Source organism: Lemur catta, chromosome 15 (assembly GCF_020740605.2).
Source record: "Lemur catta isolate mLemCat1 chromosome 15, mLemCat1.pri, whole genome shotgun sequence".
NCBI lineage: Eukaryota > Metazoa > Chordata > Mammalia > Primates > Lemuridae > Lemur > Lemur catta.
The window spans coordinates 15,233,139-15,260,209 of record NC_059142.1 but is presented as its reverse complement, the minus strand read 5'-3'; the positions used below and the strand labels follow the sequence as shown (position 1 = coordinate 15,260,209).

At 36.5% G+C, this 27,071-nt stretch overlaps 1 protein-coding gene across 6 annotated transcripts in view; it reads right to left on the bottom strand.

The window, feature by feature from the left end:
* The window catches only part of SPATA22 (spermatogenesis associated 22), a 30,699-nt gene extending 7,147 nt beyond the window's left edge, over positions 1-23,552 (bottom strand). Inside the window, exons 1-7 of one of the 6 annotated variants that reach the window (XM_045526087.1) lie at positions 23,451-23,552; positions 21,901-22,016; positions 19,936-20,064; positions 17,062-17,122; positions 16,837-16,932; positions 11,648-11,990; positions 10,074-10,203 (exon numbers count right to left, since the gene is read on the bottom strand). In XM_045526087.1, the coding sequence (XP_045382043.1) occupies positions 10,074-10,203; positions 11,648-11,990; positions 16,837-16,932; positions 17,062-17,122; positions 19,936-20,064; positions 21,901-21,943 (802 nt within the window). In that variant the 5' untranslated portion in view covers positions 21,944-22,016; positions 23,451-23,552. Of the gene's footprint in view, positions 1-10,073; positions 10,204-11,647; positions 11,991-16,836; positions 16,933-17,061; positions 17,123-19,935; positions 20,065-21,900; positions 22,023-23,385 lie in introns of those variants that run through there. The other 5 variants (XM_045526085.1, XM_045526086.1, XM_045526089.1 and 2 more) reach the window with 5 other exon arrangements.
* Between the last annotated feature and the right edge of the window lie 3,519 nt (positions 23,553-27,071).

Below are 27,071 nucleotides of genomic sequence, written 5' to 3'. Positions count from 1 at the left end.
GACTTCAATACTCCACTAACACAACTACACAGATCACTGGGGCAGAGAAATCAACAAAGAAACATTGGACTTAAACAGGACTCTAGAACAAGTGGACCTAACAGACATTTATAGAACATTCTACCCAAAAACTGCAGAATATACATTCTTCTCATTAACACATGGAACATTTTCCAAGATAGACCATATTTTAGGCCACAAAACAAGTCTTGCCAAATTAAAATCATACAATGTATCTTCTCAGACCACAGTGAAATAAAACAAGAAATCAATTCCAAGAGGAACTCTGAAACCTACACTAATAGATGGAAATTAACCCGCTGGTGAATGATCTTTGGATCAGTGATGAAAGAAAAATGGAAATGAAGAAAACTTTTTGAATTACATGACAATAACACAAGCTTCCAAATTCTCTGAGATACAGTAAAAACAGTGCTAAGAGGGAAGTTAATAGCACTAAATGCCGACATCAAAAGACAGATCACAAATGAACAACCTAATGTCACACCTCAGGGAACTAGAAAAAAACCCAAAGCTAGCAGAAGACAAGAAATAACAAAGATAAGAGCAGAACTAAATGAAATTAAAATCAAAAAATAAAAAAGGATCAATGAAACAAAAAGTTGGTTCTTCAAAAAGACAAACAAAATTGACAGACAACTAGCTAGATTAACCAAGAAGAAAAGAGAGAGGATTCAACTAAGTTCAATCAGAAATGAAAAAGGAGACACAACTGATACCACTGAAATATAAAAGATCATCTCAAACTACTTTGAACACCTCTACACACACAAACTAGAAAATCTAGAGGAAATGGATAAATCTAGAGAAAAACGCACAACTTCCTAACCTTGAAGCAGGAAGAAATAGAAATCCTGAACATATCAATAATGAGTAGTGAGATTGAATCAGTAATAAAAAAAAAAATCTCCTGACCAAAAAAAATGCCCAGGACCAGATAGATTCACAGCCAAGTTCTACCAGACCTACAAACAAGAACTGGTACCTACTCTACTGAAACTGTTCCATAACATCAAGAAGGAGAGTATCCTCCCTCACTCATTCTACAAAGCCAGTATCACCCTGATACCAAAGCCAGGAAAGGACACAACAACAACAACAAAAAAAACTACAGACCAATATCCACTAAGAACAGGTGCAAAAATCCTCAACAAAATGCTAGCGTACTGACTCTAATTGCACATCAAAAAGATAATTCACCATGATCAAGTGGGTTTCATCCCAGGGATTTAAGGATGGTTCAACATGTGCAAATCAATAAATGTGATTCGCCACATAAACAGAATTAAAAACAAAAACCAAATGATCATCTCAATAGATGCAGAAAAAGCATTTAATACAATCCAGCACCTCTTCATGATAAAAACCCTTAACAAAATAACCATAGAAGGAACATATCACAAATTAATAAAAGCTGTATATGACAAACCCACAGCCAATATCATTCTGAATGAGGTAAAGTTGAAAGCATTCCCCTTAAGACTGGAATGAGAAAAGGATGCCCACTTTTGCCACTTCTATTGAATATAGTACTGAAAATCCTAGCCAGAGCTATCAGGCAAGAGAAAGAAATAAAGGGAATCCAAATTGGAAAAGAGGAAGTCAAACTATCCCTATTTGCTGACAGTATGATCTTATACCTAGAAAACTCTGAAGAATCCTCCAAAAGACTCCTAGAATTGAAAAATGAGTTCAGTAAAGTCTCAGGTTACAAAATTAACATACATGAATGAATAGCATTTATACACTAATAACAACCAAGCTGAGAATCAAATAAAGAACTCAATCTCATTTACAATAGCTACAAAAAAAAATACCTTGGAATATACTTAACCAAGCAGAAAGACCTCTACAAGGAGAACTACCAAAACATTGAAATCATAGATGACACAGAATAATGGAAAAGCATTCCATGTTCATGAATTGGAAGAATCAATACTGTTAAAATGTTTATACTGCCGAACATACTCTACAGATTCAATGCAATTCCCTCCAAAATATGAACATCATTTTTCACAAAATTAGAGAAAACCAACTCTAAAATTCATGTGGAACCAACAAAGAGCATGACTAGCCAAAGCAATGCTAAGCAAAAAAAAAAAAAAAAAAAAACAGATCTTGAGGCATCACATTGGCTGACTTCAAATTATACTACAAGACTATAGTAACCGAAACAGCATAGTACTGGTATCACATAGACCAATGGAACAGAATAGAGAAACCAGAAATAAAGCCAAATACCTACAACTAACTGATCTTAGACAAATCAGACAAAAGCATACACTGGGGAAAGGACACCCTGTTTAATAAATGGTGCTGGGAAAATTGGACAACCTCATGTAGAAGAATGAGACTGGGTCCCTAATTCTCACTGCTGATAAAAATTAACTCAAGATGGATTAAAGACTTAAATGACCTGACACCATAAAAATATTAAAAGAAAACCTAGGGAAAACTATCCTTGAAAATTGGCCTAGATAAATAATTTATGACTAAGACCCCCAAAGTAAAAACAACAAAAACAAATAAATGGGACTTAATTAAACTAAAAAGCTTCTGCTAGACAGCCTTTGGGAGAAAATACTTGCAAGCTATACATCTGACAAAAGCCTAATATCCAGAATCTATAAGGAACTCAAACAAATCTGCAAGAAAAATACAAACAACCCTATTAAAAAGTGGGCAAAAGACATGAAGAGACATTTTTTTGAAAGAAGAAAAATAAATGGCCAATAAACACGTGAAAAAATGTTCAACATCACTAATCATTCAGAAAATTCAAACTAAAACCACAACGAGATACTACCTTACCCCTGTCAGAATGGTCATTAATAAAAAGTCAAAAAACAATAGATGCTGACACAGATGCAGTGAAAAGGGAATGCTTATACACTTTTGGTGGGACCATAAATTAGTGCAACCTCTACATAAAACTGTATGGAGATTTCTCAAAGAACTAAAGTAGATCTACCATTTGATCCTGTAATCACAGTGGATTCTGAAAGGAACTGGTGATCTACCCAAAGGAAGAGAAGTCATTTTATGAAAAAGACACCTGTGCTGTTTTTCACAACACAATTCACAATTGCAAAGACATGAAACCAACCTAAGTGCCCACCAAGTGGTGAGTGGATAAAGAAAGTGTGGTATACATATATACCAAGGAATACTACTCAGCCATCAGTCTTTTGCAGTAACTTGGATAGAACTGAAGGCCATTATTCTAAGTGAAGTAACCCAGGAACAACAACAAAACTTCCACTTATATGTTCTCACTTATGAGTGGGAGCTAAGCAATGAGTATGTATGGTTATACAGAGTGACTTTATGGACACTGGAGACTCAGGAGGAGGAGAGTGGGAGGCACTTCTTTTGAGTATCTAATAATAAATCATCAAATGACAACACTATTCATTTCTTTAATAATCATCTACTGAGTACTGGTAGTAGGCATTTGTTTCTTGAGGCCAGCCTCCATTTCCCCCCAAAAAGACCCAGATTAACCTCTCCTATTCTATTCTTAGCCATATTATGTAGACAGGATTTGTCCTCATCCCCAGATCCAGGAGTGAGCCATGATTGACCTAATCTAATCAGCATATTTCATTATTCAACTACATGGTTCAGGGTTTCAGTGATGGGCATGTTACCCAGTCAGAAATGATGATACGCAAAGATTCATTTGTTAGTTTCTGGGAGAAAGCAAACAGAAGAACCTTATCTAAGAACGTGACCATGTGGTATAAGAATGCATAGTCTGGAGAATTTTGATAATCAGTTTACTCCTACCATAAGGGGAGAGTCAGAAGATGCCGGAGAGACCACAGTGTGGAGACTTAGGATGAAGCCAACACTGTGACAGGACAGAATATGGAGAGAAACCACTGTGCTATCTCTTGAGCTGGATCAAGCTTTGCCTGAAGTCAGAAACGTAGCAACTTTTCAGTTCTGTGAATAATTCCCCATTTTTATTTAAGTAGCTAAAGTTTATTTTTTTTGTCATTTGCAACTGAAAGGGACCTCCTATATACCAGGTATTGTTCTAGGCACTAAAGTTGAATAAAATTAAGTCTCTACCTTTGATAAGTTTAGAGTCTAAGAACTCAGGAATATTATAGCACTAAGAAAGCTAACCATCACATATAAAAGCATGACTCTCTTCATCTCTTGATAATAATGTCTACTGCTGTTTATATTGGGTATTGTGATATTTTAGTTTATTTTATTTTTATTTCAGCACAATATGGTGGTATAAAAGTTTAGGTTATGTATATTGCCCATGCTTTTCCCCCCTCCCCCCCAAGTCAGAGCTTCAAGCATGCCCATTCCCCAGACGGTGTGCATCGCACAGTATTGTGATATTTTAAAAAGCATTCTTCTGGAGTTACCCTATAGAAGTCATCAAAGAGAGCCTGGGGAAGTAGATGGAACTAGCACCTCTTTTAATGGGCTCAGGCTATTTGTTACATTCCTACTTTAAAAATTAGGTCAAATCCAGGAACATCCTTCATAAAGGAAAAAACAATTTAGTGAGAAGTCCAACAGGGTGTAAGATCTTTGAAATAAGATGTTCTACTTCTGACATAGACGTAAACATCCATGGGGGCCATTATTATGTCTACTACAGCTCTGACAAAAAACTGACATGAAATAGAATATTATATGCTATTGCAATTATAAGGCTACTGATAAGTGAATAAAATAACAGTTAGGTCAAGCTTCAACACACAGTAGAAATGGACATACCAATCAGGTAAGAAATACACTTCAGGCAAAATGAGCAGAAGAGGGCCGGGCGCAGTGGCTCACACCTGTAATCCTAGCACTCTAGGAGGCCGAGGCGGGTGGATCGTTTGAACTCAGGAGTTTGAGACCAGCCTGAGCAAGAGTGAGACCCCGTCTCTACTAAAAATAGAAAGAAATTATATGGATACCTAAAAATATATATATAGATAAAATTAGCCAGGCATGGTGGCACATGTCTATAGTCCCAGCTACTCAGGAGGCTGACGCAGGAGGATTGCTTGAGCCCAGGAGTTTGAGATTGCTGTGAGCTAGGCTGACGCCATGGCACTCTAGCCTGGGCAACAGAGTGAGACTCTGTCTCAAAAAAAAAAAAAAAATGAGCAGAAGAACATCCGTAGAGTAAGTAAATGAGACTTCCAGAGTCCATAGGCATAGAAACCTCCAAAAAGCCAAAAATTAAAACAAAACCAGATTATTAAAAATAATAATAATAATAATAATAATAATAATAGTATTCTTTCCAGGGCACAGAAGTAGTTATCACAAACAAGGCCCAGGAAACAAACAAAGAATCTATGGAAAATTGTTGCACGGAAATATAATGCAGGTCAAGGGCCAGAAGTGATAATTAAAGGGCCCACATAATCAGAAAAGACTATAAAGCAGAATCCTTTGGCATTAAAGATGGAGAGGCCACATGAGAAGGAATGTGGGTGACATTAAAAAGATGAGAGAGGACACCAGCCAAAAGCCAGAAAGGAAACAAGGACTTCAGCTATACAGTTACAAGGAACTGGATTCTGCCAACAATCTGAATGAGTTTGGAAGCGGATTCTTTCCCAGAGCCTCCAGTTAAGAACACAGCCCAGGCAACGCCTTGATTTTGGCCATATGATACCCTGAGTAGAGAACCGGGTCAAGCCCACACAGACTTCTGACCTCCAGAAGCTGGAATTAAGCAGTGGGTGTTGTTCTCAGCCACTAAGTTTCCAATGATTTGTTATTCAGCAATAGAAAATTAATACAATGTGCTTTAGTCAAAGCCTGCATCTCTACTGAATCCAGTACCACTTCATATAACAACGGTTTGTCCTTAATGGTGACGAGATAAACTGGAATAATTTTTAGATGAAAGTTAAATGCATAAAATGAGTACACTGATATAAATCTATATATCTACATACACACATTTATATTTATATGTATTTCTATTTATATATAAATACATAAATAACAGGACAAAAGAAAAAAGGAGGAAGAGGCTGCATCAGTTTCCTATTGCTGCTGTAACAAATTACTGCAAACTTAGTGGCTGGCTTAAAACAACAAAAAAGTATATTATCTTCTAGTTCTGGAGGTCAGAAGTCTATAGTGAGTCAGCAGGGCCGTGTTCTTTTTGGAGGCTCTAGAGTATAATCTACTTCCTTGACTTTTCCAGCTTCTAGAAGATGTCTGCATTCTTTGGCTCATGGCCCCCTTCTCCATCTTCAAAGCAGCAAGGTAGCATCTTTCAATCTCTCTCTCTCTGACTCTGACCTTCCTGCTTCCCTTTTATAAGCACCCTTCTGATTATATTGAACCCACCCAGACAATCCAAAATAATATTCCCATTTAAAGATCCTTAATTTCATCAGATCTGCAAACTCCCTTTTGCCATGTAAGGTAACATTCACAGGTTTTGGTGTAAGACATAGTCATGTTTGGGTGCCATTATTCTGTCTACCACAGGGACTATTATTAAAACTGCAGTTTGTTTAATATCCTTCAGGGAGCAGAAAAATAAGACTATTTTATTTGGGAGGAAAAGGACTAATCAGGGATAGAAATTAAAGCAATGAACTGATAGATCATTCAAAAAATTAAATTCAAGGTATTCTTTGGACAGGTGTGTGTGTGTGTGTGTGTGTGTGTAGTGTGTGTGTGTTTTCAGATTTCTTTTTATTTCCACTGACTTTAAACTGGAGAAACATAAAGAAGATGAGAGATGAGGTTATATTACAAAAGAGCAGACCCTAACAATGCAGCATAGGGAATGTAAAGCTAGTGAGGGAACAAGTTAAATAAAAAGACAATCAGCAAGAAATAGTCAACAAATGTTACCAAGTGATGCCTAAAATCCAATTTAAGTATGTTGTCTATTCTATAATCCTCCTATACTCCCATCCCTCATATACCAAAACTTTATAACTGTTTTAACCATTAACAAATTAGCGTTCGTGTTGCATTAGCACTGTTTTGGGGAAGTAGTGAGAAACAAATCTGTATTAGGGATAGAATTAAGTCTGATCTAAAACTGCATGGAGAAATGTTGATAAGAGGTGATTAAGGAGAAGATGGGAGCAGGGAGTAAAAAAAAAAATGACAAACTTGAAGAAATAGAAACTTCCATGGAATTTTCAGAAATATTAGGATAGGGGCTGAATTTTCTTTAGCTAGTGTGAGACAAGCTTTATATTATTTTATATGGATATTAGAGGAAACGATGGCCTCAAATATGGACTAAGTGGATATATTTGGGTTTCATAAGGAAAACTGAAATAACCAGAAATGCTTAATCTAGAAATGAGAAAGCCTCATAGAGGTCACAATATCTGAAGGGTTGTGATGTTAAGATTAGATTTCTCTGAGGTCTCATGTAAGGTAGAACAGTTTGCTTGATCTGAAACTTCAACAACACACTTTTTTGTGGTGTTAATCCATATGTTTGATAAACATTTCATAGGGATATGGTAGAAGAGATTCAAGCATCAAATGTGTGGTTTAATTATATAACCTTTAAAGGTCCTTTCCAACCCTGATACTCATAAATAAGTACCTTTGATAAGTTTAGAGTCTAAGAACTCAGGAATATGATAGTACTAAGAAAGCTAACCATATATATAACCATATATATGAATTATATATATTATATATTATTATATATAAAATATGTAATTATTACATTATATTATGTATTATAATATATAATAACATTAGTATATATTTTATATATTAATATTTTATCATATGTTATAATATATTACACATATGCATATACATATATTATAATATATAATGATATAATATTAATATATAATATATGATATAATGTTATATATTATAATCATATAATATATAATTATAATAATGTATATATTATACAATAATTCTAAGTTATTCCTATGGACAAAAGACTAGATGATGGAAATATTCTCTTTGTTTAAAATACGTGTCATACTCACTTAAATATAAGCTAAAAGAATAAAACTGAATTACCATTTCATACACATTAGATTAGCAAAAATTAGTCTCCTATCTGTCGGTGAAAATGTGAGGATAAAATAACTATAAACCACTCTAGAGAGTAGATATCTGCCAATATCTAATAAAATGGAAAATATACACCCCCTACTTACCAGCAATTCCATTTCTAGGTATGTATCCTAGTGAAACACTTATGTGTATATAAAAGAAGCCATGAACTAAGATACTTATTGCAATATTGCTTGTTAAAAAAAAAAACCTAATGGCCACCAAACATATAAAAAAGTACTCAACTCTAATTATTAGGGAAATGCAAATCAAAACTACAATGAGATATCACCTAACTCCCAAAACAACAAATGTTGGTGCGGATGTGGAGAGATTAGAACACTCTTACACTGCTGGTGGGACTGCAAATTACTACAACCCCTGTGGAAAATAATTTGGAGATACCTCAAAGAGCTAAAAATAGAAATACTATTTGATCCAGCAGTCCCACTACTAGGCATCTATCCAAAGGAAAAAAATGACATTCTATAATAAAGGCATCTGCACTCGAATGTTTATGGCAGCACAGTTCACAACTGCAAGGATGTGGAGGCAACCCAAGTTGAGTGGATTAATGAAATGTGGTATATGTATACCATGGAATACTACTCAACTACAAAAAACAATGGTGATCTAGCACCTCTTATATTATCCTGGATAGATTGAGCCCATCCTCCAAAGTGAGGTATCACAAGGAGGGAAAAATATGCACCACATGTACTCGCCATCAAACTGGTACTAACTGACCAACACTAAGGTGGTCACATGGTAGTAATACTCATTGGGTGCCGGTCGAGGTGGCGGGGGCGGTAAACCCGCAACTAATGGAAGCGGAACACACTGTATGGTAGAGGGACACCCTTGTAGCCCTGCTTTGGGCGGTGCAAATGCATTACATGTAACCAAAATGTTTGTACCCCCATAATATCCTGAATAAATAAATAAATAAATAAGAACCTAAAACAACTTAAATGTTACTAACAGGAACATGAATATACAAATTGTGATACACTCCTAAAATAAATAATATACAGCCATGAAAATTAACTAGATCTGCATCAGTCACCATTGCTAAATCTCAGAAACATGATACTGGGTGAAATGCAAGCTGTATATTTTTAAAACACATAAAACAATCATATATATTTTACATATATAAATTTATGGAATCAGATTTATATGACAAAATTATAAAAGCATGGACAGGAAAGATACTATTAATACAATGGTTATCTCTAGAGAAGTTATCTCTAAAGTAGATGAAGACTTCAAATATATCTATGATGTGAGTATGTGCATATTTATTACATTTTCTATATTTTTCTGTATGTTTGGATTATTTAATAATTTAGATTATATTAAATATTATTTATTTTAAACTATGGAAAGAAATAAGCATTGAATCTCTACTTCTTACTTATAGAAGTGGGAGCTTCTCCGCTCCCCTTCACTCTAGGTAAAATCAAATTCTGGAAACATTCTACAAAACTCTTCTCCTCTTTTGAATATTAATGTAGAAAACAGATTAACTGTAGGGTATTTACTCATATCAGTAAAGATTCTTAACAAACATTCTTTCAGAGTATTTAAAATATGATTTAAGTTATATATAAAATTACAATTGGATTTAGTGTAATATAGTAGAAAGAACATTAGACTGAAAATAAGGAGAGTTGGATTCTAGATCCACTTTTGCTGCTAACTAGCTTTGTGATTTTAGTCAAGTCTATTTTTATTATTTGACCCATTTTCTCACTTACCTCAGAGGTTGAGTTAGATTACTTGTAAGAGTCTTTCCAATGTTAACATTATGAATCAGAGGAATACTACCATAAAAACCAAATACTTACTTCACGTCAATCAATGACAAACCAAAGAACTGAAGGAAATTCTAATAAGTCATAATCTGCTTTTGCAAACCTTTATTTTTTTCTTTTTTTCCTAGATATTCCTATTGACATTAAACTTATTGTCCAAATAGTATTTCTGAAGTATTTTTGAAGTATTATACCTACCTAATAATTCAAAAAGAAGTACAGCTTTCTGTGCATGTTCACGCCAATACTTCATGCTTTCAATAACTGCAGAAATAATTCTTAAAGTATTATCTTTTTCCTTAAACTGTAACTGATAAAATGAGGTTTCCTTTTGAAAAAATAAAAGTATAGCATTAGAAAAATCTTTCATATTTTTCACCTACTCTTTTATTCTCTACGTAAAAATTCTAGGTCCTTATAATAGACAAATATGTAAAAAGAACTATTAAAAATTTTAGCACAGTTACTTCCCTACATTAAAGCCACCATTAGTACATTATAGGAGGAGAAACCAGGACACCCTTGAAGATAATTAACCAAGAAGAGAATTATTTATATGGGCATTCATTCACTTATTTGTTTGTTCATTCACTGAATATTTTTAAAGCATCATGTGCCATATCCTGTGAGAAACACAGTTAAGGCAATTCCTTCCTTAATAAACTCACACTCTAGGGGAAGAGCCAGGCTCATTCATTCATTAATTCGTTCATTCATTTCAAAAGTATTTGCTGGGCACCTACTCTGTGCCAAACATAGCTATTAAGGAAACAGTGAACAAAATAGGCAAGATATCTGCCCTTACAGATTTTACAGTTTAATGGGGGATTCATAAAATAACACATATATATATATATAATGGAATGTTAGGAATTGATAAATTCATGCATTTAAGAAAAAACATAAGGTAAAAGGAGAAAGACTGAGGTTATTGTTTTAAATAGGTTGTTGAGTGAGGACAGAGGGAACAGCAAGTATAAAGGCCTTGAGACTGAAATGTGTTTGTCATTTTTGAAGGTCAACTAAGAATACAGTATGTTAAGTTGCTAATTTTCAAGGGAAGGGGGACGCTTTCCTTTGTGACAGTGAGGGTTGTGAAGAACACCTGATGGGATATTTTGTTCAAAATATAATTACATTCTTCCCTCCTCCCCCTCCTAACCAAGATTCTAATATGCCTCCTTTTGAGGATTATGGCCATAGTGAACCATTGTTACTAAGATGACTATATCATATATCATTCTTGTGTAAAAGGAAACATAAGGTTGAGAACCACTGTGAAATATGATGCATTTGTCATATTTACAAAAGGAAAAATAAACAGAATTTACCTCAATGGCTTTTTCAGACATATAGGCAGAACAAACATAGGGTACTTAAGCACACCAATACTAACAACAGTAAGAAGCTGTTACCATTCCTAGGCTGAAAGGTCAAGGAGAGGAATAAAAGTGTCAAGCCCATAAAAGCTGTACTCATGGAGGGGCAATGTCATGCAGGGACACAGCCTCTGCTAATCATAAAACATTTAAGGAGAGAGAGAATAGGAAAAACCCAATCTCTCCTCCCACCCTTTGATGCCCAACCAGTGACTCCCATTGACTGATCTATAGCAGAAGCCAGCAAGTAGGAATCCCAGGATGATGTACTATGTAAGACAATTCAGCCTTCCACAACACAGGGAAGGACAGGTGAAGAATCTTTGGGCCCAGGGGACAAGGGAGGGGACATAAAAAATAACCAGTACATGTAACATATATTTAAAAGTTTACCTTCAGAGTGTTTTCTTCTGGAATATCATCCAACATTTTTTTCTTAAGTTGATTTTGTTGAAAATTGGGCTTAAATGCCTGTGTTGCACTATTTTTGTTTAGACCTCTCATTGTGGAGCCAGATATTTTTGATGAATGTGCTTGTCTGAGTACCTCAGTTTCTCTGTGGTGAGACAGGTTAGGAGGTTCAGATATTCTTAATTGTTTTTGTTGCTGACCTCCCAAACTCATTGGACAAGAATTTCTTCCACCATTTGCAACTAGGTTTTTTCTTTGACACTGAGGCCTAAAGTCATTTTTATCCCAAGTTTTCAAGTTGGTATTTTTGTTGCCATCTTTGTAGCTGTAATAACATAAAAAATAGTATTTGTTTCTATATACTTTTTCTTAATTAAAAAGGACAATTAATAATGGAAATTTTCATTTACATGGTAATTTATGGTGTAGACACTACTTTATAACTACTACCTAGTTAGAAATTCCAAATATATCACAAAACCCTACAATATATCATTACCTCTCTTTCCTGGTGAGGAGATTGAGCCTTAGTGAGGAAGTAACTTGTCCAAAGTCATAGAGAAAATTACTGACAAGTCTAGGACCCAGAAAATGCTAGTCTCCCAACTCAGATTCCAGTGGTACAAAGCATATTTAAACAATATCAGCCTTCATGTGACAGTGGCTGTATTCAAGTGGTAAGATTTTGAGGACATTTGCTTACTCCTTTTACATTTATTTTTAAATTTTCTAAAAAGTGAAATTTTTAAAAGTTAAATTATGATTTGTCAGTAATTTTAAATAACAAGGAGAATAAATATAGGTAGGGTAGATAGCTATTTGATTAGAAATTTTGTGCTTTTATTATGTAGCTTAAAAGCCCTACTATTGAATCTGCTACAGCTTTCACTAGCAACATTAATCTAAGCATGTTGTATCAGCTGACCAGAACATGATGTTAATGAGGCCAAAATCAAAAACATAATTTCTGAACAGGCTAGTTAGAGTTCTATAGAAAAAAATTAGTCCAAGTCACAAATTCTCAATTCTCAATTTTCCTGGAAATATCACACATATCACAAGAGGACAATCAATACAATTCATCCCATGTTTAGCAAAACAATCCAAAAAGAGATCTAGGTTCACTAGTGACTAGGAACAAATCCAACTTTTATGGGGCCTACCGATTGTATAATTTGAGAAGACCTATTAAGTAAATTAGGTACAAAATTAGGTATGAAACTAATAAGAAAAGAAATCACAATTATAAAATTTTAAGTTGTAGTATTATTAGAATTATTATTAAACTGTCTGATTCACCTCCACAAAACTTATTCCTATATCACTGCCTCCTCATATAACAATTTTTTCATTTTTTATTTTTATTTTTTTAGAGATGGGGTTTCACTATATTATCCAGGCGAGTTTCAAACTCCTGGGCTCAAGTGATCCTCCCACCTCAGCCTACTGAATAGCTGGGACTACAGGTACATGCCACCACACTTAACAATATTGAATTTTATTTTCAGAAAAGAGAACAGAAACACAATTTTGTCTTTCCTCTCTCATGGCTGTAGAAGTTACTTTTATTATTCATGATCTAGAAAAACTTCTCTAAGCTTTACAGCTCCTTACTGGTAACAGCACATCTGAAACTTCCTTAAATATTTTTATTCAGAAGGTATTAGTACCCTGAGGACTAGCCCTGAAGAATGACAGTACTTTGATCTCACTGGGTGTGTCCCCCCTACAGATGCACCTCAGAAGCCAATCACACTTGGCCAGGTTCTCAACACCCCAAACAGACCATGAAAGCCTAAGTTGCAGTGGCTCCTGAGTAGGGCAGGGAGAGTATTTCCCTCAAATCCTTCAACTTGAGGACAAAGATAGACTCAGACATTCAGCAAGGTTCCTAAGAGTGAGCAGTTGCTGGAACCAGATGGATATGAAATTAAAACTGGCCACTCATCAGCCAGGCCTGCAGCCCCAAGGCCGTCACCAGGATATAGTGGATGACTCCAGGGTAAGAGAGAACTTCACAAGGCCTACACTCTGTTCAAGTTGCTGCTTTCTTCTCTGGCTCATGGATGAAGAGATGACTCTGAAGGGGACAATGCAAATGAGTGCCATGATGCTTAAGCATCATTAATTTCATGGTGAATTTTCCTCTGCTAATGAAAACTCCCAGACTGTAACTGTCTGATTAGATTATATTCAATTACTCACAGTTCAGAGCAGTAGGAAAACAAGTAATATCTCCTTCAGTTTGTATAAAATATCATGAAGAATCAATCAAAAATTGATGTATGGGTATTCTTTTTCAGAAATAACATTTTTAAAATTTATACTGTAACCTCTATAATACCTATCATTATAACATTCTTTAAGAGAATAAAAGTAACATATCTAAACATTGTAAAACCCTGAAAACTGTTGGACATAACCAATTATGGGAGTAGTGAGACTATAAAAACCTTAGAGAGAAGTTAGAAAAATAGTCTTCCCTGAAAAAGCCAGAACATCTAAAACAAGGGAAGCTATTGGAATGGAGATGCATACTGACACAAAATAGAAGACAACATGGTAATTATAAGAGAAAGAAACTAAAATTCTCTTCTCCCTCATTAAATGCCTGTGGGGACATAGGAACCTCTGGTTTAAGAGTATTTAAGCTAAGGCTGTCCAAAAATTACCAAGGAGCTTAAAGATCTTTTTTTTTTCAGCATATTATGGGGGTACAAAAGTTTAGGTTATATGTATATTGCCCATGCCCCCCACCCTCCCCCCGGAGTCAGAGCTTCGAGCGTGTCCATTCCCCAGATGGTGCGCATCGCACTCATTATGTAGGTATACACCCATCCCCTCCCCCACTACATCTGCCCAACACCCAGTTGGTGTTATTCCCAAATGTGCACTTAGGTGATGATTAGGGAAACCAATTTGCTCGTGAGTACATGTGGTGCTTATTTTTCCATTCTTGGGATACTTCACTTAGTAGAATGGGTTCCAACTCTATCCAGAACAAAAGAGATTCTATATCACCGTTATTTCTTATAGCTGAGTAATACTCCATGGTATACATATGCCACATTTTACTAATCCACTCATGTATTAATGGGCATTTGGGTTGTTTCCACATCTTTGCGATTGTGAATTGTGCTACTATAAACATTCGGGTGCAGATGTCTTTTTTATAGAATGTCTTTTGTTCTTTTGGGTAGATGCTCAATAATGGGATTGCTGGATCAAATGGTAGGTCTACTTGTATCTGTTTAAGGTATCTCCACACTGCTTTCCACAGGGGTTGCACTAGTTTGCAGTCCCACCAGCAGTGTATGAGTGTTCCTGTCTCTCCACATCCATGCCAACATTTATTGTTTTGGGACTTTTTGATAAAGGCCATTCTCACTGGAGTTAAGTGATATCTCATTGTGGTTTTGATTTGCATTTCCTTGATGATTAGAGATGTTGAGTATTTTTTCATGTTTGTTGGCCATCAAATAAATTTTTAATATAAGTATGTCTCAAATACTGGCTGTGACACCTACTAAAAAATTAGTGAAACTCAAATTTAATTAGGTATCCTGTATTTTTATTTGCTAAATCTGGCAACTCTAGCCTAGACTCTAAAGCTGAAGTTTAAAGCTTTCACTGGTTTAACAGACTTTCAGCAGATTACCAACTGCTTGCTTGGGTTTTCAAATGTCTTCTGCCCCTGAATTTTCTGTTGTATTCCAACAGTCTGATAGATTATCTATCATTTGAAATTGGAATGTCCAATACTAGTTGCCTATCCACATTACAATCTGTTACCCAGTTCTCTGTCTAACGCTCATCAGAATGGATTTTCTTCTAGCACCTACAGCTGGAACAATGCCTCCAAGGACCATCCCAAAACACTGACTAGGCCTAGTCTGAATCCCTGGTCCTGAAGAAACTTAGAAACTGGTCCTGAGGAAACCAGCATGAATAATAAAATCAAAACTAATTTTCTAAATAAAAATATTATTTCAGTATATTTGTTAACTAGTACATAAAAAAGTTTCCTGCTTTTTAAAAATATATAAGATCTTTAATAAAAATGAGGGTAATATTAACTTCACATGGTCATTGTAAGGATTAAAATATATCAAAGTACTTAACAATGGCTGATATGTGTTTGGTGTTGTTTCTTCAGTACTGTGCTTCCAAAATTATTTCCTTCAATATTGCCACTTATCCAAGGATACTAAAATCCAACCTAAAATATAATCCATCCCCTTTTCCTATTTATTTTTTCACACTTAAACATTAAACTTAGATCCTTATTGCAAGTATCGTCACCATCTCCCTGACAGTCTCTTCATTTTTTTTTTTTTTTTTTTAAGATAGAGTCTCACTTTGTTGCCCAGGCTAGAGTGAGTGCCGTGGCGTCAGCCTAGCTCACAGCAACCTCAAACTCCTGGGCTCAAGCGATCCTACTGCCTCAGCCTCCCAAGTAGCTGGGACTACAGGCACGAGCTACCATGCCCAGCTCATTGTTTTCTATATATTTTTAGTTGGCCAGATAATTTCTTTCTATTTTTAGTAGAGACGGGGTCTCGCTCAGGCTGGTCTCGAACTCCTGACCTTGAGCCATCCACCCGCCTCGGCCTCCCAGAGTGCTAGGATTACAGGCATGAGCCACCGCACCCGGCCAATCTCTTCATTTCTTGAGCCCCAACCATTGCAGATGCATTTGCATCTCAGCCTCCATTTTTCTTTCTTATTTTGTTCTGTTTACCTTGCAGCTGACTGTCTTAAGAGGTAAGATTAAACATTCTGTTTGGCTCTCAATTTCTAAATATATCCAACATTAAGATACAATGATTTCTGTCTCTTTATCTATTATCAACTAGATCATTAATGATCCATAAGCAAAATCATAAATTCATGATGATAAATACTGGCAGAAATTTCATTATAACATAAAGAATTCTTTTGAAACATAATTACTCCCAAATTTACCTATTTTTAAAGTTTAATATGCATGTTCTCTTAACTTCTTTCATAAAATGTAGCTAATATTGATTGCTATAGTTCGTAATATAGAAATTTTCTAAATGTAATTCTGTCAAAGAAAGGAGGAAGAGACAAAGGAGGGATAGATGGAGAGGAGGATAGGGAAAAAAAGAAGGAATAGAAGAAGAAAGAGAAATTGTAAGTATGCTCACCTCCAACCACACTGGTTTCTTTCAGTATGTGATTGAATAGAATTAGGCATAGAATCTTGACTCCTCAGAGGACGAGAAACTGAATGTGGTATTTGCCTTTCAAGGAAATATGTCGTTTTAAATATTAGTAGTTTATTTTCAAACAGAGAAACATAAAATATACACAGAAGAACAACAACAGTCAGTAACAGACATACATTCATTGGTTTATTTTTTTCCACATACCCTGTGTTCATTGTTTTCGTTAAAGGAGCCAACTCTGGATTCATAGCTTCCCAGGCCCAATCTCAAAAGATATAAGTAAGATAAGTAAAAGAAAGACAGGTAGTATTTTTCAAAATAATTATTTCATATTTATTCAATTTGGGGGATTTAAAATCTTGAAGAAGAAAAAACTTAAAGATATGGACTTGTTCTTCAACAGCACTTTGTTGTAGAATTTGTTAGAGCCTGCCTTATTAATTTTTATAGATGTCATTCTTCCCCATTGTATTTTAAGCAAAGAAAATGATTTCATCTATATCTTTGCCACAATCAATCCCAGTATATTATCTTATACCTTGTAACATAAATTCAATCTAATTCAAGTTTCTTGAACTTGTTTTATCCCACCCCAAGGAAAGAAATATATCAGAACCCAGAACATATATATGCATGGTGCATGTATGTTAGAGAGAAATAAAGCGGGAAAGAACATAAAATTTGACCATCTAATCTTATCCTTACTATGTGTGATGTACTCTAACACAGTCACACATCACAATGGGGATATACTCTGAGAAATGCATTGTTAGGCCATTTCTTCGTTGTGTTTAACAATGGGGATACACTCTGACAAATGCATTGTTAAGCCATTTCTTTGTTGTGTGAACATCACCTGTACAACATGTTACCATACTGAATACCGCAGACAATTGTAACACAATGGTATTTGTGTATCTAAATATATCTAAAATAGAAAAAGATCAGTTGTACCAAGAGTGAACTCTAATGTAAACTATAGACTCTGGCTGATTAATGATGTATCAATGTAGTGTTAAATCAAATTTAAACCTCAGCAGACCAACCCAAAATGAAGTCACTCATGCTAAGGTTCCACAACACCAAACTGAAACCTAAACTGCTTACTTGTAAGATCTGACCTTCTGAGAAATTAGGAGAGAGAGATGATAGCCAAATCCCCAAATAAGCCAGTTTTAGTTAGCATGATAAGGAAGCCCCCTCTGCTTTAACCCACACAAGGAAAGTAGCCTGATGTTAACCAGTCTGCTTTTTGCACTATGCTGTTTCCTTGTTTCTGCTCAAATTATCTTACAAAAACCATGCCATGCCTAGTTTAGTACCTTTCTATTTTATAAATGGGATACCGCACAATTCATCAGTTGCAAATAAAAGCCAATTCGATCATTAAAAAAAAATCAGTTGGGCCCCAGTCTGACTAATTGGAAAAACACTGATATAGTCCTATCTCTTACTCCATACAAGAATCTTATACATCTGACAAATAGTAATCCTGGTCAGAGCTTGAAGAATTCAGGACACATTTCCTTATCAAGTAGCTCAAACTGTTATTTTTCAATGTCAGCATTCAGGCTATTTATAAAAATATTTTAAATGGTGGAAAATTGTTTAAATAATGGAACAGGACCAGATAAATGCCCACTTGTGCATATCCATGTGAATTTCTAATTTTTTATCCATAAAAATGGGAGTAATATGAGCTTCATACCTAAAATTTCTCAAGTGTAGAAGAAAACAAAATAATAATTATAGATTTAGAAACATATTAAGGTCTTTGGGAACACATTGTATGAAATTAACAAGTATTACTATATGTAAAGATATTTTAAAATTCTAGTTATATGAGATCCTATTAATGAGTTTTTATGTGTGCCCCCAAAATGCAAATGTATATAACCAGCATGTACCAAGTATATTTCAGAATGCCTGCCTGCCCATGCCTTCATCCAGAGGGAAATAAAAAGTCAGCAAATATTAAAACCCTCCAGCACCCACTACTACAGCTAATTGGTTCAGAGGAAAGAGGCATAACCATAAAGCTAAGCCAGGATTTTAGCGGCCTCACTTAAAAGATAAGCTGAACCAGACGCTCTCTGTCTCTAGGATTTGAATAGATACAGAAGGCAGTCTACCAATGACTTCTGAGAACTAGAACTAAAAGGTTATGCAAAGCAACTTAGTTCATATGCTAGTTAAAGCTATAAGGAAGCCAACTGGATAAGAGAGTGTCTTAGTTCATTGGGCTATTATAACAAAATATCTTAGACTGGATAACTTAAAAGAAATGTATTTCTCACGGTTCTGGAAGCTGAGAAGTCTAAATCAAGGCACCAGCAGATTCAGTATCTGAAGGCTTGCTCTCTACTTCATAGATGGTGCTTCCTACTGTGTCCTCACATGAGAGAAGCATGGAACATCTCACTCACATCACTTTTATAAAGTCACTAATTCCATTCATGAGGGCTCTTCCCTCATGACTTAATGACCACCCTAAAGACCCCACCTTCTAATACTATTCACATTGGCTATTAAGTTTCAACATATGAATTTTGGGCCAGGGATTGGGGGGACACGTTCAGACGATAGCAGAGAGTAAAGAGCCAACAAACGAAAAAAGTAAAAATGACACAAGAAGAGAAAAAAGACTAAGGCCAAGCACCAGAAATTCCTGGGCTTCTGAACTTCCTAAAGTCTTTTTTCCATTTTTCCTGTGTTCCCATGCCCTGTACCTGAGGCAACTAAACTTCTCCCATTCTTGACTACCAAAGATGTAAGTTACAATATGCATGTGTGTTTTGAAAAAGAAAAAAATTTTTTACAATGTAGGTTACCATGTCATTAGAACAAAGGCTCCAGACCTAAGATACTCCATTGAAATGCTAATCTACTTCTGTAGACAAGGAAACTCAAACTCCAGAACTAGAATGTTCAAAAAGAGCCAAGTAATTTCTATATGTGGATAGTGGAATAAAGAAAAAATGTATACTTTCTATTTTCATTATAATAAAATAGAATTGGTAATTTTCTATAATCCTAGTTTTTATTTCCTGAAAATTCTTACCTTACTCATTTTCTTACCTGTTGGTAGAGAAGGGAAATCATAACTGTCAGACGCAGTACTGATACCTGCATCATTTTTAAGTGGATTAGAAGTTAATGGCTGTCTGTTCCTCTTTTTCTGATTGAACAATGGTACAGGCAAACAGCCTAAATTGAATATAACAATATATCAGTATATAATAGGCAAATAACCAGATCTAGTTATAAAATAATTACTATTTAATATACAACTTAAATTTGTCTACTTCTATATGTTAATATGATTATGGATATATTTCTATATTCATGGATTTGTTTTTGCATTCTTTTTAAGATCCTGAATACCCTCATTTGTCTCTCCAAAAGTCTTTTCTTATTCTACCTTAATACTGTTTTAATTCCTCTTATTTGGAAGTAATTCCCACCTCCTTCCTCATCCCCCAACCCTTTTGCTTATTATGGGGGTACAAAAGTTTAGGTTACGTATATTGTCCATGCTCCCCCCATCAGAGCAACTCTTTTGAAATCCCCTTTTTGTTTTCCTTACTTCCCTCTTGTGCTTGCCAATTAACATATCCATTGGAGGGGACACTTGGAGTATAACAGAGGTGAGGAAGAACCAAACTTTGAACCATGCTTCCCAAACCCTAACCACTGTTTGGACTATGGTAGCACATCCTTTCAGGCCATGGTTCTCAAAGTTTAATTCAACTAAGATTTATCTGGGATTCTGCTTAACATACAGGCTCCTAGATCACACTCTCATAGATTTTACTTCAATAGATTTGGCCTGGAATCCAAAACTGCAATTTTAACAAGCACCCCAGATGTCTGCAATATTTTCTGTGGATCATTTTGAGAATGCCTTAAAGGATGATAATATCCAATCCAAATGAGAATAAATACTCCAATTCCTAAAGATGGCAAATTTAGGATCTCAAGTCAGGCCAAAAATCACAATGTATAAACTTTAAAACTTAGTAGGGAGCTCAAAGGGTAAAGAGGTTCAAAAGGCTTGCCCACTGCTACAGAGCAAGTCAGTAGAAGAAAACCTAGATAGGATCCAAGCTTCCTAAATTTCAGTTCAGATCTCTTGCCACTATACCATTCTCTAGCTGGTCCATCATTACTTGTACTGCAGGAGAATACAAGCTCTGTGAAAAAACTCTGCTGAAAGACTGGTAGAATAATGTGGCCTCTGAAGTCAGACTGCCTGGGTTTGAACTATGACTTCAAAGTAGGTTTGAATTACAATTTCAGAGTATAAACTGGGGCAATTTCCTTAAACTCTGTGCCAATAAGACATATAAACATGATAACATCTGATTAAAACCATGGACTCTGCAGCCAGATTCCTAGGTTCAAATCTTGGTTCTGCCACTTCACAGATTACTTATTTCACCTCTTTTTGCCTTGGTTTCTCATCTAGAAAACAGGGATGATAATAACTTATCTCAGAGGATTGGTGTATGGATTAAATTAAAATATGTATAATTAAATGTCTTGAAAACAGCACATCCACCACAAATAACAGTTATTATTATCTTCATTGTGTGGCATCATCATTCCCCTGGTTCTCATCATTCTTACCCTCTGTCCTTATACTAACTAATAAATTGGGGAAGCCGAAATGCAGGGATAAGCTTTTAGGAAGACAGAAGTGATTCTGGAAATATTTTGAACAAGTCAGTCACAAATACAAATAAAAATAGATGTATTTCTTTGTTTTCAGCTTAAAAGCACAGAATAACCCAAGCACACAGAATTTAGAGAAAGCACACCAGAATAAATCTGGGAAAGTTTGACCTTATTACCATCTCTACCACTATATATGTTTTGCCTTGAGTAAGTTATTTTACTGCCTTGGACCTAAAAAGTAAAGAGGCTAGACTAAATGTTCAATGTTTTTACAAGTTCCTTCCAAAATGTTCCATCTATAACCATATAAGTTTTACATGGTATATACAAAATATAGAAAATTAAAAAATAAAAGATGTTCAATACCTGCTGTACTTCGAGTCAAATTCTCATTTAGGTTTCGCTTCATTTCCTTCAATATCAAAGTCTATAATTTCTTCTTTAGCATTCCAGATTTACAATTTGAAGTTGTCTGACTAAACCTCCAAAGAAAGAAACTTATAACTTATATTGTATCGACAACAAACTCAAAATTCTCCGCCTAGTAATTATTGAAATTATAGTTTAAAATTACTTTCAAACTTGATAATGTAAACACTTTGGGGAGTCCTTTGCTTTCTGAGTAGCATAATCCATTTTTCCAACTCTGTTCAAAATAAGTTATGACTATAACCTTGCCTCCTAAACATATGCAGATTTTCACACAGTGTATGTAATTTATTTTAGAATCAAGAACGCACAATGAGAATAATTCTGAACCAGACCTATAAAGAGGGAACATAGGCAAACTTATATGTTTATGAGGCTAGGGAGGAAACATGCACTACTGAACTAGCCATGTGAGAACACGCTTTGTGTCCCACTTTACGACACCGTGAAGATTATCTGCTTCGCCCCCAGTTTGAAACTCCTGGATTACGTAATACCAAAGGCTAAGTGCTCACTTAACATCCAGAATAATTATAATTAAAAGTTTCCATTCTGTTTCTACAACTTTAACAAGTGAAACCGGTTTTTTCTTTGTTTTTTTTTCTCTCACCACAATTTCTGTTGTAAGTTTTCCATGTTTAGCCTCCTGATATATTAACATTTCCATCCCAATTTAATTCAACAAACACTTGCCCATTGCATGAAGAGGCAAGATACAAACCTAAATAATTTCTGCTCCAAATTCACTCCCCAACAAGACAGACAGACAGCAACACAACTAACTAATTAATAATGCAAATCGGACTGAGGTAAATATTAATTTTCAAATATCATCTGCTCAAACAGAACTTGGGAAATGTGAAACTTCAAATAGGACTTGGGAAACTTAGGGGACTGCCTCTGCTTTGTTTCCACATCTCGGGCTTGAAGCTGGATACAGCAGGCTTTTTAGAAAATATTCTTGGTGCGATTCTGGGAACCAAATCTGAGATTAGACCAATTTTTCTCAACACAGAAACACCAGTGCGACTTACCCCGCAAACCTAGAGGGGCTTACAAGGGCTATTACGTTTCTGAGAATCAAACAAAACAACATAAACAAACAAAAAACGTTTTAAGTGCAATAGCCTCCTCCCGGCCCACCGACCCTCGGTGTACACACACAGCTTCCAAATGGATATGAGAGGCGTTCATAACGTAGTTGATGCCATCAATGTGCAAAAAGTTTGCTGAATCTGCGGTAGCGCGTGCCCAGCCCCGCCCCCCCCCCCCACTGAGACCGTTGCCTCGGGGGCCAGGTGGGCCGATTTGGCCCCTCATGGCGGGTGGGAGACAACCCTCAGTCAGGGTTCACGTTCTCGTACAAAGGCCTCGCCTGACCCACCCAGGAATTGGGGACACTTTGGTAACTAGGGTCAACACACGTCTTTCCCTTCTTGGCCCTCCTGCCAACACGACGTACAGCTTGAACCTTCAGTTTCCCTTGCCTCGGCCAACCGTCGTCGGCGCAGCCCAGTCAGCGACTGCAGACCCTCCCGCCTCCACCGAAAGCGCGGGAAGCCCGGCTGTGCGCAGGCGCACCTCGACCGACCGGCGCGGCAGGCAGTGCCCGTGCAGGGGCCCCCGCCTTGGCGCCACGGCGTCGTCGAGGGCGTTGTCTCCCTCAGCCGGAACCGGAACCGGTGTGATAACTTTAACGCGCCCCCCTTAGCATCCTCACACTGTGAGATACGGGGCGCAGGGATGGCGCTACCTCCTTAGAGTTTTGCCTAGAGAGGAAACGAGCCATCGAAGAGGCAGTGACAGATCTCCTGCCCAGCCGGCCTCTGCCCGGCTTTGTCAGAAAAGTGTGCTCCTCCCTTCCCCGCACCCACGGCAGTTTCTTAGGTTGTGAACTTAAGTTTGTACGCTGCCGGTGGCAACCCCGAGTGTTGACTTGAAGGCCACAGGCCTCGAAACCAAGTCATGGGTGTCTTGCGTGGTCTGGCTGAATTTCCGACTTAGGGAACAAGCGTCCCCGGGCGGCCGCTGACAGAGCTGAGGCCAGGGTTGGGAGGACAGCCGCGGAAGGCAGAGGGCGGTCGGCAAGGCCGGGCCGGCGCCGCGGGAGCTCGAGGGAGGGAGGAGCACGTAGGCCGCAGAGACAGTCTGCGGGGGAAGCAGAATGCCCTGACGGCCCGAGCTTGCGGCTCCAGCCTTTCCGGCAGGGAAGGCTGCGGGCTCCTGGGCCTGGGACCTTGGGCTGGTTACTTACCCCTGTGGACCTACACGCCCTTCCTCAGTCAAATCGCAACAACAATATGTACATAATCGCACTAAAATCATTAAAAGAGAAAATGAGCAGTCCTGTCCCACACAGTAAGTGCTCAATAAACATTAGCCCTTGTGTAATAACAGTAGCTGCCATTTATTGGGTACTTATATGAGCCGAGTATTGTAATTCTAGTTTCGTCTGAGTTTGAAGACCGTGTTTTGTTGTTCCCACATCTTCTGACCATTTGAAGACTGGCGAAGTTGCAGGGAAGAGGTGGAAAGGGCTCAGAGTTGGAGGGAAGGTTGTTAGTAAAGACCTAGGACCGTGAGACGATAAGACCTAGTAGGTTCTTTGAAAAGTTATGTCCAGTAAAGAAAAGTGTTAGGAAATAATGTTAGAGATAGACTGAGACCAGATAATAGCAGACCTTGAATACCAGACTAAGGAATAGCCTTGAAGGAATAGGGTCATCCTTTAACTTGGAAAAAAAAGATTTCAAACAATGAAATGTCTGAAAAGACTTGTTATTTATCATGGTTCCAGAGAGGAGATGTACCCAAAACATGAGCAGAAGCTTCAGGGAAGCAGATTTTGACCTGATATGTACATAGGTACATAACATACATACATACATGCACACATATATGATATGCACCCACCCACCCCCCAAAAGAGATTGCTCGCTCGTTTAAAAAAAAAACAAACCTAAAACCCACTATGAGCAATATCCTGTGCTACGTCTGTAAGGAATGCAGACGTGAGCAATCTGAAATCTTTGCCCGCAGTTTATAAACTTAATCTGTTTATCCCTGTCTGGTCCTGGTTATGATTTATTTCCACCTGGAAAGTTGGTCAGGATGGGCAACCCAGCAACAGTGCCACAGGGAAGGAGAAAATTAAAGTAGTCAGAGGAGTTTGATTACATGACTACTGGACAACCACGTTATATATGAGACACCTTATGTATAATATTGAAAAGAAAACCTTCCTTATCCCCCCAATCATACTATTTGGGAAACAACCACACCTTAAATTTGTCTCTAGCAAAATTTCTGGCATTGATCTATTGGACAGCCAAGACTGTGAGGTAAAAATTTGCTCTCCTTTTGTTTTAAACTACATTATCTTATTAATTAATCAGGTACCTCTACCCCCACAAAATATTGTAATGCTGGAAGTTATTATACTTACTCTTTTAAGTACTACAAGATAATAAATATTCGACTTAATAGTGAGTGAGTGACAACTAGAAGGGGTTTCACTTTGTACACTATCAGTTCTCTGAACTTTCAAAAAAGAACTAGACTAATAAAAACGTGTAGCTTTTGTGGGTCCCAAAAATCTGCTTTGGGAAACAGGGAGTTAAAAATCTTTTGGAAGTTAACTTGGTATAAGAGTATGAAAAGCCTCTGTTGCTCTAGTTCTGAGGAAATGCTTCCTTTTTTTCTAATACAGCTTTCCACAGAAGACAAACTCTGTACACAATAAACAAGGTAAGTATAGGAAAGAATTACTGCAATTCATTAACTCTTAAAAAAGTTATTAATTTTGACATGTAAGAGAAACTTTACTTATGAATGTGAAATGTGCTTCAAAGTGCTGATCTGTTAAAATTCCATAAAACAAGCCTCAAAATGCAAGTCATCTGTGCCAGCTACGAGTAAATAACTGAAGCAGCATTTCCAGAGAGACTAGGGCAAAGGACAGAACAAACTACAAATCAGCAGAAAAGAAACAAAACACAGTAGAATGTTAATAATTCACCATAGTTACTGCTCTTAAAACCAAAGTAACTCAACAATACAACTTTCATCCGTTTACATTTACAAGTGTGTTCATCATCTCTAATACTGTCTGAAGTGTAGAGTGTACATTGATATAGATAGAAAATCAAAGGCTACAGGGGCTTTTTCTTATAACAGTAATTTTAACATGTAAATTTAGATTTTGTCATTTTGCTTTATCTCTGCATTATAATTTCTTAAAGGAAGAATATACAGACTGGCTTATTAAATATTATGAAGCATTCATATTTTATTTTTCTATATATTTTGTTTGTGTGTTTATTTCCTGAGCATAATGTAATGACTGTTTATGTGAATTCTGGAAAAGCAAAATTAGAACTTTGAAGAAGACCAAAAATAACAGAGAGGCACCCTATTGTTCTGTGAAAAACATTAGACTTGGAATCAGAAATATGGGCCCCAGGCCTAGTTTTCTCCTAAGTTCCTGTGGAACCTTAATCAGATTACTTAATCTCTCCTTCACCTCCGCAGTGAAGATGTCAAACCTAACCCCTCCCTCCACCATCTTACAAAGTGGGTGTATGAAGAACATTACATAATAAATTAAACCGCTCTGCAATTGTAATGAATTATTCCTGTTGTACCCCTATCAAACAATCAGGCATTACTAGTGCATAGTATTTCTAGTACTTGAACATATTTGATTTTCTGGGTGATTGAGTATGAAATCCAATCAGATTTGGCTTAGAGTCATTTCACCAAAGGGTGGTAATCATCTTAGTATTCTGGATAATTTCCTCTAATAAGACACCCTTTTGAGTAACACATTCCAGTAGAGAGTTCACGCTGCCAATAAGTTAGGCCACATCTAGATAAGCTCACGTGATGTGGTTGGTATATATAATATGTCCTAAGATCAGCATTACAAAGACTTGAAAATCACTAACAGTTGCTTTTCCTTTAGGGTTTAAGTAAAAAATGAGGAAGGCTTGTAAGAAAGTTGATACAGAATTACCAAAAACTTCATGAGAAAGAAATTAAAGGATGTTTCAAAGTAACATTTTAAGTCCTACTGATCATTGATTTGGTCCTTGTGTTTCTGAGTGCGA